Source organism: Odocoileus virginianus, chromosome 7, assembly GCF_023699985.2.
Source record: "Odocoileus virginianus isolate 20LAN1187 ecotype Illinois chromosome 7, Ovbor_1.2, whole genome shotgun sequence".
In the NCBI taxonomy this organism is placed as follows: domain Eukaryota; kingdom Metazoa; phylum Chordata; class Mammalia; order Artiodactyla; family Cervidae; genus Odocoileus; species Odocoileus virginianus.
In genome coordinates this window covers 35,371,910-35,386,597 of record NC_069680.1, presented here as the reverse complement: position 1 = coordinate 35,386,597, position 14,688 = coordinate 35,371,910, and the positions used below count along the sequence as shown (strand labels likewise).

At 35.8% G+C, this 14,688-nt stretch overlaps 1 protein-coding gene across 1 annotated transcript; it reads right to left on the bottom strand.

Moving 5' to 3' along the window:
- Window positions 1-7,051: 7,051 nt before the first annotated feature.
- LOC110134740 (bcl-2-like protein 1) lies at window positions 7,052-7,963 on the bottom strand. The gene is made up of 2 exons (XM_020889406.2): window positions 7,354-7,963; window positions 7,052-7,198 (listed from the first exon to the last, which is right to left on the bottom strand). The coding sequence occupies exons 1-2, from the start codon at window positions 7,726-7,728 to the stop codon at window positions 7,052-7,054; spliced, it is 522 nt and encodes a 173-aa protein (XP_020745065.2). The 5' UTR covers window positions 7,729-7,963.
- Between the last annotated feature and the right edge of the window lie 6,725 nt (window positions 7,964-14,688).

Sequence of the window (14,688 nt, the reverse complement as noted above, 5' to 3'; positions counted from 1 at the left end):
TACCTAGATGGGGTTTTAATGAAACATTTGATGAAAAAGATTAACTGGACACCTTATCAGACCAAAGCAAGGTTTACATACACAGTTTGAGATAAAGGGTATGGAAAAAAAGGAACTGTTATTATTATTATAAAGCACTTTCTACTTTATAGCCACTGTACTAAATGTTTTAAACTTATTTTTCAAGTTTATACCTGGAACTTTATGAGTTACTAAGTATTATCTAAATTTCAGAAAGTCTGAGTAACTTTTCAGTGTTAATGATAGAGTGAAAGAGCCAGGACTCAAACCCAAGTCTACTTGACTCTAAAGCACAGGCTCTTGCACTAAACCATCCTGCCTCCCACATTCAGCCACACTCAGGATTCAGCAAACAGCACAAAGATCAGTTTTAACAAATGTACCATTCTGGTGGGGGACACTGACCATGGAGCAAGCTACACATGTGTGGGTGCTGGAGCAATATGAAAAATCTCTGTGCCTTACTCTTAATTTTCCCATGAACCTAAAACTGCTCTAAAAATCAAGGCTTTTAGAAAACAACTCAAATAAAAAGAGGAGGAAAAAAACAGTTTCTTCAAAGATCAACAGGACATGTTTTTCTTAATTATGAATGAATATTTATTTATTGCCCCCTAGGTAACCAGAAGTTTGCCCCCATTCTAAAGAGAATTCCAAGTGTATAATAAAAGTATGCCATGAAGTGCAGGTACGTAATTCCCCCAAAAGGCAGCTACCTAAGAGTCCTTGGAAAACATGTTCAATCTCATTATTACTAAAGGATTGGATTTAAACAATAATGAGATAACAGTTTTCATGTTTCATACTTGCAAAATTAACATTTGGGCCTTGTAAGTAATGATAAAGATATATGGAAAGTAGTTTTGTCCTATATGGATAGTAAGACAATAAGATGGTTCAACCTGCTATGACCTGTGGAGTAATTTTACAAAGTCTAATGAAATTGAAAAGAAATATATCCTATGACCTACCAGTTTCATCTCTAGTAATACATCCTTCAGGAAATTTTTACACAGAACCTTGAGCAAGATATATATATAAACATATTTCTGCAGCATTTTTTGTTACACTGAAGAATCAAAACTACTTAGAAGTTTATCATTCAGAGAGTAGATAAATTAAATATGGTCTATTCATATAATGAAATATAGCAATGAAAAGCCATGAACTACATAAAAATTACATTACAACAAAGAAATAGATAAAATTAACACTTGGCCCTTGTAAACACTGACAAAGTATATGAAAAGACAGAACAATATGTCTAGTATAAAAGCAATGATGTCTACATTAGCATTACATGAATCACTTCCCCCAGAACTGTGCAGTGCCTTAAACAGCATTCATGGAGATTTGCAAGATGAATATTTATGATAGCAGATAGAAGACAGGATAAATTTGAGCATATATCCATATATAGTGATGTTTCTGTATTTATCTTTATAGCTATCTAACTGTAAGAGAATAATGACCAGAAGAAAACATACCACATTCATGATAAGATTACCTCTACAAATAGAAGTGAATTTAAAACCAAGAGTGGTTGTTAAAAGAAACTACTTTCATTTGAAATAAGTTTATCTTCTTTAAGAAAATATAGTAACAAACATATTTTTGGTAGAACTATAGTACTTTTATTCATTCATTCAAAACAAATATTTTTGTTTCAACATTCCATCCTTCTTAGTGATGTGAATAAGTGGAGAATAAATAGACCCACCCCCAAGAAGCTTATATTCTGTTTTTTTTAATATTATTCATTTTTGTTCTAAAAATTAAAAATTAGAAAACATTGATAGTTATTTAACAAAATGATGGGCAACTTTGGGCTGACGAACCCAAATCTAGGCCACTTTCTGGCTTACTTGTATTCCAGCCATCCTCCATCTCAACCTGGCTTTCAGCTTTGAAAAGAAATGGAGAGTAAGAAGCAAGAACTTACTCTTTGGCTTTTTAGGCTATTTATTTATAGAGCCACCACCTCCTGTCATCCTATTAACATGTATTGCAACATCTAACTTTGATTTTTTTTTTCCTTTAGCACTTTAAAATATCATTCCATTTTCCAATGGCCTGCATAATTTCTAAAAAGAAATCTGTAGTAATTTTTATCCTTTTTCTCTGCATATGCATTCTTTTCTCCAGCTGCTTTTAAGATTTTTTTCCTTTATTATTGGATTGCAGAAATTTGACAGTGTGCCTCAATGTTGTGTTTGACCTGCTTGGAGTTCACTAAGCTTTGTATATGTGGAAGATTTCCAGCCATTATTTCTAAGAATAATTTTCCTTCCCCACTTCACTCGTTTTGGGACTTCAATCAAGAAACTTCTTGATACTTTCTCATTATTTATCAAGGCTCTGTGTTTTTTCCCAATCATATTACTTTCTAGTTTTCATCCTGGATAATTTCTGTTGCATGCATTGAAATTAACTGATTTAATTTAATCAGTTAATTTAAATCCAATGTCATATTCGCTATTAACTTTATCCAAAGAAATGTTACTTCAGATACTGTATTTTTTGTCCCTGGAAGTCCCGTTTAGTTCTTGTTTATGTTTTCCAATTCTTCCCTCATTATGTTCATGTTTTTGCTCACATCTTTGAGCATACAGAGCATACTTATAATAGCTGATATGTTCTTTTTTTGATATTATCATCTCTTAATTTATATCTGCTTTTGTTTGTTCTTCACATTATGTCACATTTTCTGCTTCTTTACATACCCAGAAATTTTTCTTTGAATGGTAGACATTTACATTGTTGAATACTAGATTGTGTATTTCTTACAACTGAATGACTTTTATCTTTTTTCTCTAGAAGGAAGTTAAGTTACTGCAGGCCAGTTTGATCTTTAAGGCCCTATTTTTAAAATTTCTTCTAGCAAAGCTCAAAAAAAAACTTCTCTTGTACTAATTTAATTCCACTTCTTAGTCACAACCCATTTACATTCTCTATTATAATGCCACATATATTCAATAAGATCTGTCCACTTTGGCTGGTGAGAACCAGCCCTTTGTAAACCTATAAACTGTACAGCTTTCAGATGTTTTCCATAGAATTTGCTCTTTCCTGACCTCACAGGGTTTTATCCTATACATTCTCAGATTTATATTTAACCAAAATCTCAGGGAAAAAAATCCCTATGCAATTTTCTGGCATTCTTTCTCTATGCACCCCTCTCCTATTGGGCACAATGCTCTCAAAATCCTGTGTTGGCTTCCAGAATTCAGTTTTATCTCCCCTTTGGGTTCTGTCTTTCTTCTTTACACTCTGGAAACAACCTTCAGGTGGAGAGTCCAGCTTATGTAGAGATAAACATCTTCCTCCTTCTTAGGAATCATAGTTTCATGCTGCTTGCTTTCTAATGTCTGAAAATGTTTGCTTTCTATAGGTTTTTCTGTTTTTTGTTTATGATAGAAGGGTAATTTCAAGTATTCTTACTTCACAGCTAAAAAGAAAAGTTGGATTTTTTTTTTATTAACAAGAAAAAATGTGGGTTTCTAGTGGGATATTAATGCTGGTAGGAAAAAATACAACAAACAGGTAATATTTGATAAAGTACAAGAAGACAGAATTACTAGAACTAGTGACTTGCTGGCAAAGGCAAGAGGATGAATGTAGTATTTGTAGAACTGGAGGGTTTCAGTTCAGTTCAATTGCTCAATCATGTCCAACTCTTTGCAACCCATGGACTGCAACATGCCAGGCCTCCCTGTCCATTGCCAGCTCCTGGAGTTTACTCAAACTCATGTCCATTGATGATATGATGATCAATGTTGGTGATGCCATCCAACCATCTCATCTTCTGTCATCCCCTTCTCCTCCTGTCTTCAATCTTTCCCAGCATCAAGGTCTTTTCCAATGAGTCACCTCTTCACATCAGGTTGCCGAAGTATTGGAGTTTCAGCTTCAACATCAGTCCTTCCAATGAACACTCAGGACTGATTTCCTTTAGGATGGACCGGATTGATCTCCTTGCAGTCCAAGGAACTCTCAAGAGTCTTCTACAACACCACAGTTCAAAAGCACCAATTCTTCGGTGCTCAGCTTTCTTTATAGTCCAACTCTTACATCCATACATGACTACTAGAAAAATCTCAGATAAAATCACAAAAGCTTTGTGTATATGATTATGGGAGAAGAAATATTAGAGGTTTAAAAGAAGATAAATATAAATTATCAAGGAAAATAGTAGAGCAAATGAACTAAAGTAGGATTTCTAAGCAGCAATGAAAGTGGACTTGAGATTTAGTAGCCCTGAATTTTAAATGAGAAAAGAAATGTGTGTGTTTCACCAGTTGTATTAAAACAGTATAGTTACAGATACAAGACAGGGCAAAAATTTTGATTTAATCAATGTTAAAGTTTCACTTTAATGACCCAGAATTATATGCCTTTCTAAATTACTTACTCATTAATTTATATATTCATTTTCTTGCCATATATACTCATGGTCCCTATAATCTTTTTTTTAAAATATCTCCAAGGTAAAATAGACCATAAAATGAAATATATTTCATTTGTGTCTGGAATGAAGGTCATGCACTGTGTCCTGAAGCATGCTCAAATCTTTTGAACTCAGGATTTTAAATAATTTTATTGCATAATTCTCATGTTTAACTTTCTCAGCTTGGCTTGATTTGTACATAAGTGAAATTTAAAAACTCAAGGAAATACACGTACTTTGCTTCTGATAACATCCTGATAGTTTAACAAATCACAGAAAGAAAAGATGCTTTAATGTTTGTAATTTTATCTTCAGAAGAATAAGATTCTTAATCTATAATGGAATATGTTTATCATTAAATATTCACAGACAGATTGTTCTACTATCACTCCTTGTATACTTTTACTGGTTATAGATAGTTACTATATAGAAAATTACTATATAATCACTTTTGAAAATATCAAGAGATAGCCACACTGATCCATTATTACAGGATGTGCTCTTTGGATATTATCTCATCTATTCCTTAAAGAGTAATAGAGCAATCTCAATGCTGCTTCTCTTTCACTTGAGGTGTTTTAAGAAGCAAGGATAAGCCTGACATGCTGCAGTCTATGGGGTTGCAAAGAGTTGGACACAACCGAGCAACTGAACAAGAAGCAGCAGCAAGGATTACAGCTTATTTTTCAATCTAGCATGTCCCATCATTTTCTGGGGACACAGGGAGACTTCAAGTCATAAAAATATAAACATAAAAATACACATAAAAATATGTGTATTCTCTTTACAAAATTTATTAAATAGTAACTTTAAACCTTTAAACTTATTGTTATACTATCAATGCATGAATATGTATGATTATATAATAAATCAGTACTTGAGCCAAATAGAAAACAAGAAAATACTTTATAAAGTGAAATATTAGCAATATTCACACTTTCTTCATCATTTTCCTATTCTTCTAAAGTCAAAAGTTATAGAAATATAGTGAATTCTCAAACTGAAAGCCAGCACCTATAATCTAACAAAATAATACTTTCTTCTTGAGGAAAACTCTCCATCACAAAAAAGCAATATTCTAATATTAAATAACTACATAATTTGAGAGCTAAAATAGTACACTACATTCTTCATATTAGTTTTAAGCTTTTATTGTCTTGACAGTTTGTGATGGTCTTTACAGACCAGGACCTGGGGACTGGAGTTGACGAAGAGAAAGCGATGAAAAGGAGGATATGGGGGACCCAAGTCTCGAGTGAAACAAGGGTGTTTTATTTATGGCAGTGTGTGTTTATATAGTGTTATACAAGGAAGCTTTAAGCAAAAAAAATAAAGTTGAGCAAAAACACCAAAACCAGATGCATAACAACAGTAACTAGGGGAATAACAATCCTCAAAGGGCCAGAAGACAATCCATGTATTGGAAATAGGAATATGAGTAAGTAGTTTTACAGAAAAGTAAAAGGTTACTGAAAGGAATCCACATATGTGTTCCATCTCATGACCTCAGTCCTGAGAATTGCATGCAGCTCTGTTCACTCGTTTCCCAGGAACTGATAAGGAACAGAGGGCTCTTAAGAAACAGAAAACAACATATAGGACTCCTTAAAATTAAACATTCCCTGACAATTCCCCCTTTTTTATTATTTTTGTGAAAAAGGCCCTGACCAATTGAGTTTGTTTAGCTTGAACAATTCTTGTTGAAAGACATCAATATACAACAAATCTAATTACCAGGACAATTACCAATGTTACAGCACCAGACCCAATACAGTGAGTAATATTTTGGAACCATCTTCGAGGGTCTAGCCCAGATAATTGATCAGCTAGTTGTTCAGCTAAAGTTTTCAAATTATTGGAAGAGGGCAGACTTTTAGAGAAGGTTTCAAAGATTTTCTTTTGTAATAACTGTGCACTTAGGGAAGCGTTATCATGTATGTCTTGTTAGTGAAATTTGATTTGTTTCCAGCTGTAGGCACTAAAGTTGAACCGAACAGGGGTAATACAAAATTGAGTAGAATTCCATCATATTTCAGTATTACTTGTTTTTGTAAATCTATCAATTGATCTCTGACCCATTCGATGGCTGTTTTTAGTTCCTGTATTTCATCTTGAACTTTCTCATCTATCTGAGCCTGAGTGGCCCACATAGTATGAGCATCTTTGGTCTAATTTTGAATAAAGTTTTGTGTTTGAATTGAGGTTTGTAAAGCAATGTCTGCGATAGCAGCAGTGGTGAAAATGGCTATTCTTCCCAAAATGTCAAGAATTAACCATCTAATGAATTGTTTACATCGCCAGAGTAATTTAGTCAGTAGCCAGGAGGCAAGTCCTGCCATGGGACCCTCTTCCCAGGGTCGTTGGAGATCTACTGATAACCACAGATTATGTTGAAATCGAAGAATCAAAAGGGATTTATTTTTTAAAGAAACAGGGGAATTAAGACAAGTGTACAATTTGTAATCTATATAAGTCACAGAACTTAAAGTCTTATTAAATTGTAAGTTTTCTATAGTTTTAACAAAAGGAAGAGGAACACAAGCTTATATGAAACATGAATGATTATAATGAAAGGAATAGTTACTATGAGTTAAAGAGCAAGCCTAGCAGAACCATACCAGCCACAGTTATGCCCGTCAGAAACCAGCGGTTGAAGTGCTCCTGGCCCTTCCAGCTCTCAGCTGTTGCATTGTTTCTGTAGAGTTCCACAAGAGTGTCCCAGCCGCCATTCTCCTGGATTCAAGGCTCTAGGTGGTCATTCAGGTAAGTGGCCATCCAAGTTTTGATTCGACTCACCAATACCTGCATCTCCTTGTCTACACTTTCCACACACAGTGTCCCACTGAAGGAGAAAAAGGCCACATGCGACCCCAGTTCATCACTACCTGTTCAAAGCTCCAATATGCTACCCCTGGGGTGATGTGGAGCTGGGACATCAGGTCGCTGAATGTCCGTCGGTACCTCAGTTCAAACTCATCGTTTGCCTCCCTCAGGATTTGCTTCACTGCTACCATGGGGATCACTTTCCAAGCATCCAAGCTTCTGCTGTGGCCAGTGGCTCCATTCACCGCAGGGTTATCTGCCAGGTGCCAGGATGGGTTGCCATTGATGGTGCTGTGGATTTCCATATCTGATTCTGTCCCTTCTGGGGCCTCAGTTCTGTTCTCTTCCACATCACTAAACTGACTCCAGCTGTATCCTTTCTGGGAAAGCTTGTAAGAGAGAAAGTCAACCACCAGCTCCCAGTTGTTCTGAGACATTTTTATAAGGATGGGTTTCACCAGTCCATTGTCCAAAACACCTGCAGTAAAAGGGGGTTAGGTATATAGGCCCAATAAGTATGGTTAATTAATTCAGTTTGAGTGAGGGAAGCAAAAGCAAGCATATTAACAAAAATATTTTCTGGATTCCAAGGCATTCCCTGTTGAGAAATCAGATTTTCAGCTTGATTAGTAAGGGTTTTTATCTGCCCCCAAGTAGGGAGATCATGAGGTCAATGACGCCGAGGGTGGTACTTCTTGGAGATTTTCAGAGCCACCATGACCTGTATTGGAATTTCTTCCTCCTAGGGATTTTTTGGTTTCATCTTTATTTTAAATGCCTGAGACTTCCTTGGGGTGGATCTTCCGAAGAAGAAGCCAGGTGAGTTCATTGGATCCATCTGGAGATATACAAGCATACCCCTTTTCCTTCCACGATTAATTTCTTAGATTTCCATTGTTTAGTTAGCCCGTCTTGATACCAAATGGGCAGAGGAAGAGAAGTGTCCTTCAATTCCTTGAAATGTTTTTTCTACTCTAAGATATCTCCTTGTGGTAAGTTTAAAAACTTTAAAACAAATAAAGCTTTATTAACAGTAGTTATAGGATTAAAGAATATCTTGCATTGGAATCTAGTAAAGTCTGTTCTGGATAAGGAAGATAGAATTGTTCCTGTGTATTCCCCCTTTTTAATTTTTTTTTTATTTGTAGTTTTACTATGTGATGTTTTCGTTAAACTATGTCTTGTGCTTGTGGATTATAAGGAATGTCTGTAATATTTTTGATAGAAAAAGACTGTAAAAATTGTTTGAATGGCCTAGAAATATAGGCAGGGCCATTGTCTGTTTTTATGGAACTAGGAGTTTCCATTATTGGAAAGTAAGCTAACAGGTGAATTATAATATGTTGCATAGTTTCACCTTGAAGAGGTATGGCCCATATAAAAGAATTTGTATCAATACAGACATGTAAAAAAGAAGATAGAGAGACTTCAGGGCAATGAGTCACATCTATTTGTTATAATTTATTGGGTTGTAATCTTTGAGGATTGATACCTTGTGTAATGGGTCAAAGATGTAGAAGTCTACAAGTAGAGCAATTATTAATGATTTTTTTTATCACGGCGGTATGGAATTTTTAAATCTGGTGTAACGAGCCAGCATTATTGTGTAACAGAGCATGTTGTTTCTCAGGAGCAGCAAAAGAAATAAGTTTATCAACTTGTTCATTACCATGAGTCATAGGATTGGGAAGGCTGAAATGTGTTCAAATATGGGTAATATAAATGGGGGAAGTGTGATCCCTAATAATAGACTATAATTCAAGAAAAAGTTGTTGAATAATAAATTGATTAGAATTTATGGTAGAAGTTTCTATATTTTCTAATACAAAAACTGAATTGAGGAGTCATAAACTATATTAATAGAGTGAGGATGTAGGTGAATAACCTGAATAAGAGCAGATAATTCATTTTGTTGAGCAGAGTGAGATTTAGTATAAATGATTTTATATTTTTTGAGAGACCAAAATGAGGCTTTGGTGTTTTTAGTCCCATCTGTATAGACAACACCAGCTTGAGGTACAGCTTGTGATGTAACAATGTGAGAAATAATAAATTTAGTATTTTTGAAGAAACTCCAAAGTTTATTAGAGGGATAATGAAATGAAAATAGTCTAAGAAGGCTATTTGGAAATCAGTAGAAGTTTGTAATGTATTATCAAATTGAACTTTATTAATAGGTCACACAATTTTATGAGGATCGGAGTCAATTAAAGTCTTAGTTTTATTTCTCTCATTGATAATTATTAGAGCAATCAAATCAAGATAGGACATAAGTGACTTTGTCCTTCTAAAATGGATATAGACCCATTTTATTGGGTGTTTTTGTTGGGCAAGAAGTCCAGTGGTAGAATGGAAAGAGGGGAGTATAAACAACTCTACAAGTAATTTAAGTTTAATACGAGTAAGAAATTGTTTTTGTAATTTATTTTGTACCAAATAGAGTTTTTCTCGTGTCTCTTGTAAACGTGAATGAGGGCTATTTAAATCAGGATCTCTTTTCAAAGTATTAAATAAATTAGTAAGTTGATAATTTGTAATGTCTAAAGAGGGTCTAATCCAGTTTATATCATCTAAAAGTTTTTGAAAATCATTTAAGGTTGATAATTTATCAACATGAATTTGTGTTAGTTGGGGAGTAATATGTTGTCTATTAACAATAGATCCTAAGTAATGGTAAGGTGTAGAGGTTTGAATTTTTTCAGGGCCAATAATTAATCTAGAGTCTTTTAAGCATAGTTGAGCTATGTCAAACATATGTTGAGTTTTTAAAACAGATGGAGCTGAAAACAATATATCATCCATATAATGAATAATAAGAAAGTCAAGAGTTTGTTTTTTCACAGGTTTAAGGGCTTTGGCTACATAATATTGACACATGGTGGGAGAATTCATCATTTCTTGAGGCAATACAGTCCATTGATACCGTTTATGAGGCCCGATATGATTAGGAAAAGGGAGAGAGAAAGCAAATCTTTCTCAGTCTAGAGGGTATAAAGGTATAGTAAAAAAAAAAAAAAAAAAGCAATTTTGTAAATTTATAATAATAATATGTCAGTTTAGAGGAGTAGGGGTAGGTGATGGAATTTTTGGTTGTAATGTACCCATAAGTTTTATAGATGTATTAACTTTTTTAAGGTCTGTTAAGAAATGTCATTTGTTAGATTTTTCTTTTTACTACAAAAGTGGGAGAATTCCAAGGGGAATAAGATTCTTCAATATGTTTTAATTTTAATTGTGTATTGATAAGTTTTTTAGTAGCTTCTAGTTTCTCTTTTGTAAGGGGCCATTGCTGTGTCCAAACAAGTTTGTCATTTTTCTAAGTTATTTTCATAATTGTATTGTTTGTTAAGTGAGCAGTGGCCCCTAGGAAAAAGGTGGAATACATATTTGAGCTTGTCATTGTATAAGTAAATTTTTTTTCTATTAAATTAAGGAGTGTATCTATCACATAAGGTCATAATATTGCAGGTTGGCCTTTTGGTCCCTCACATGGATAGATTTGGACATTTTGATAAACCTCTTGTACTTTGGTTTGAGAAACTCCTATAATTTGGCAAGAAATTTTTTGTACAGGCCAAGATTGGGCCATAAATGTTTGGAAATGATAGTAATATTGGATCCAGTATCAAGAAGACCAGAAAATTTTTTGCCATTAATTTTGATATTTATATCTGGTCGTGTATATTCAGATATTATTGATATCTATAAGGATTGTTTTTGATCTGTACTGTCGAATCCATCTGTCTGTACATCATTAGAGGAATTAATAGAAATGTAAGGTGAAAGAAGTAATTGAGCAATTTTGTCCCCCTTTTTGAATTGCCATAGTATCTGAGATGACATCATATTTTGAATTTTTTTCTTATAATCTTAATCAATTACTCCAGGGTGAACAGTAATTCCTTTAGAAGTCAAACTAGATTGGCCAAGTAAAAGACTGAAAGTTTGTGGGGGCAGGGGTCCAAAAAGTCTGATAGCTATTCTAGAAGGGACTGCTTGAGGAAAAAGGAGAAAATCAGTTAGGGCTTGTATATTGACGGCAGCACTGCCTGATGTTGAGGGTTTGAGGGAAAAGATGGGGTTTGTCCCTGGTTTTTGTTGATGGGGACCTGGGGAGTCCCCCGTTTGGAGTTTCTCGAAATAGGCTTCCCTTCATCATCATATTTAGATCGACATTCTCTGGCCCTAAGTATCCCCTTACGGCAACGAGGGCAAATTTTTGGAGGTTTTTAAACAGTTTTAATTTTTTCTGTGTGCCTTTTAGGACAATCTTTTTTTAAATGGGTCTTATCTCCTCATGTAAAACATTTTTCATTTCCCTTTTTAAAGGTAGCAGCCATTATTTTAGCTAACATTTGCATTTCTTTAGTTTCTGATCTTAAATTGTGATAAGCCTTCAAATAATCAATAATAGTCTCAGTCTCACGAATTGGAGCGGTAGCTTTTTGACATTTCTGATTTGTATTTTCACAAATAAGCAGTTTTCCTAGCTGCCTTTTGGCTTTTTCTCTGCTAACACTACAGGAAATAGCAACATCCAATCTAGCTAAAAAATCAGCAAAGGCTTCATTAGGTCCTTGAAATATTTTTGTGTAGTTGTCTTCATGTTTTATTGACTTTTAGCTTTTCAGAAGGAAACATGACGTTGGGGTTTATCCACATCCATAGGTTGGGCTCAAAGTCTGGCCCATCTTTATCAGAGTTGGGTGGCTCAACTATTCGGAGTTTATATTTGGCAAGGTTTTGTTCGGCCAAGGGCAGGTGTGACGTGGTGAATGCTAGAAAGGACTCATTTTCCATGTCCCAGTCTAGTAACCCATAAAGCTTTCATCGTGAAGGAGAATGAATAAAAAGTTTTTCTTACCAACATGAGTGTGTGTTAAAGGCTTATCATTGCCATCAAAAGAAGTATGGTCAGCTTTAGTGTCAAAAAGAGCCTCAGAAGAGTCATTGTCAGAGTCATCTTGTCCATGAATTGCAGGAACTTTCGGCTTGGCGCCGATTGTAAGAGGAGCAGCAGCACTTGGGGCAGCAGCAGCAGGGCTGGTGGGAGAATTCGGAAATATTTCATGTTGTTCTAGTTGGGCCTTTTGTAAAGTTTCATCATCTAATTCATATTCATGTAACAAGTGTTCTGCCTGTTGTTGAATATCAGGGGGCTAGCATTTCCTTGAAATGGTAAAATCAAGGCTTTAATGAGGGCCCATAAGGGCCAGAAATCTATTGAAATATTTTTTCCCTGTCTAGTGGTTCATTCAACATTTTCTTTAAGCCGGTTCCAAATTTCTAAATTGAAACTGCCTTCATCAGGGAACCAGGGATAATGTTCAACCACCGTTTGGAGACAAGCCTCTATTCACTGACACGAAACCAAAAGTCTTTGAACTTTAAATAAATGATGAAGCAAAGTAGAAAAGTGGTGGGGCTCTCCAGCCATTTGTCCCATAACCCTGCACTTACCGAACTCAAGGTCCACAGTCACTCCATCCACTTGCAAAGGGCACATTCCAGGTCCCTGTTCAGGCACCACTCGTTATGGCCTTTACACAACAGGACCTGGGGACTGGAGTCAACGAAGAGAAAGCGACGAAAAGGACGCAGGGGACCCAAGTCCCGAGTGAAACAAGGGTGCTTTATTCATGGCAGTGTGTGCCTATACACACATATATACAAGGAAGCTTTAGGCAAAAATTAAAGTTGAGCAAAAACACCAAAACCAGATGCATAACAACAGTAACTAAGGGAATAACAATAGTCATAGGGCCATAACAACAGTAACTAGGGGAATAACAATCGTCAAAGGGCCAGCAGACAATTGGAAATAGGAATACGACTAAGTAGTTTTACAGAAAAGTAAAAGGTTACTGAAAGGAATCCACATATGTGTTCCATCTCATGACCTCAGTCCTGAGAACTACATACAGCTCTGCTCGTTCCTGTTTTCCAAAAACTAATAAAAAACAGAGGGCCCTTGAAAAACAAAAAACAACATATAGAACTCTTTAAAATTAAATATCCCCTGACAACAGTTTTTCTCCAAATATGGAGAAATGGCAAGTCTGTCACAGCCATTCTTCTACATGTTGCCTAAGAACCATAAACAATTATCCAGAGATTCCAAAAAATGCAATGAGACCAGTGGAATTGTCAGTCCACTGTTCTTGCTAGGATAATCTCACGAACAGAGGAGTCTGGGCGGCTACAGTCCATGGGGTTGCAAAGAACTGGGTATGACTGAGTACACATCCACTGCACTCTTATTCCCATCTAAATTCGGTCTTTACTTCTGACATACGTGAACTCATTCTGAGATGGTATTGCCATTTTATATGATCTTTTCCCTCTTGTCCTTAGACATTTGATTATATGAACTCAGTATCAGTCAGTCAGTTCAGTCACTCAGTTGTGTCTGACTCTGAGACCCCATGAATCGCAGCACGCCAGGCCTCCCTGTCCATCACCAGCTCCCGGAGATGACTCAAACTCACGTTCATCGGGTGGGTGATGCCATCCAGCCATCTCATCCTCTGTCGTCCCCTTCTCCTCCTGCCCTCAATCCCTCCCAGCATCAGGGTCATTTCTCAATGAGTCAACTCTTCACATGAGGTGGCCAAAGTACTGGAGTTTCAGCTTCAGCATCAGTCCTTCCAATGAACACCCAGGACTGATCTCCTTCAGGATGGACTGGTTGGATCTCCTTGCAGTCCAAGGGACTCTCAAGAGTCTTCTGCAACATCACAGATCAAAAGCATCAATTCTTTGGCACTTAGCTTTCTTCACAGTCCAGCTCTCACATCCATACATGACCACTGGAAAAACCATAGCCTTGACTAAACAGACCTTTGTTGGCAAAGTAATGTCTCTGCTTTTTAATATGCTATCTAGGTTGGTCATAACTTTCCTTTCAAGGAGTAAGCGTCTTTTAATTTGCCTATTATATTTTTCACTATTAAATGTCCTATTATTAAGGAGAGTTATTCCAACCTGTGAAGTTTTGTGTTTTTTTAACTGATATTAATTAACATTTTTTACTTTCATTTGTAAGTATAAAGCTGTCTCAATCATTGAATCAAGACATATTTAGTGTTTTCTGTTCTAGGTATGCTGATCATACAGGTTAATTCATTGCTGGCACTCATAAAGCTTGCTCTTTGTAGATTTCTAGGCTTTCATACGATTTCATAATAAAAAAATACTGAATGGAGCAGTTTCACGGCTCAGCCCAGCCCAGTTATCAGTCTTCTGGCAAGTCACTCCTATCCTCTGAGGCCAAGTGAAGTGCCCTCCTCTGTCCTGCAGCCTTGTTTGTTCAGAATCCAGTATACAAGCTTTTAGCATACAGCATTCAGCACAACATTCAGTTTACCCATGATGTGTCTCTTCCACTACTGGATACT

What these genes read in the sequence shown, in the direction of transcription:
- LOC110134740 (XM_020889406.2), bottom strand. Translation starts at nt 7,728, where the DNA reads ATGTCTCAGAACAACTGGGAGCTGGTGGTTGACTTTCTCTCTTACAAG. An exon ending in CATATTGGAGCTTTGAACAG is followed by an intron (nt 7,199 to 7,353) that starts GTAGTGATGAAC and finishes TGAATCCAGGAG; the next exon opens with AATGGCGGCTGGGACACTCT.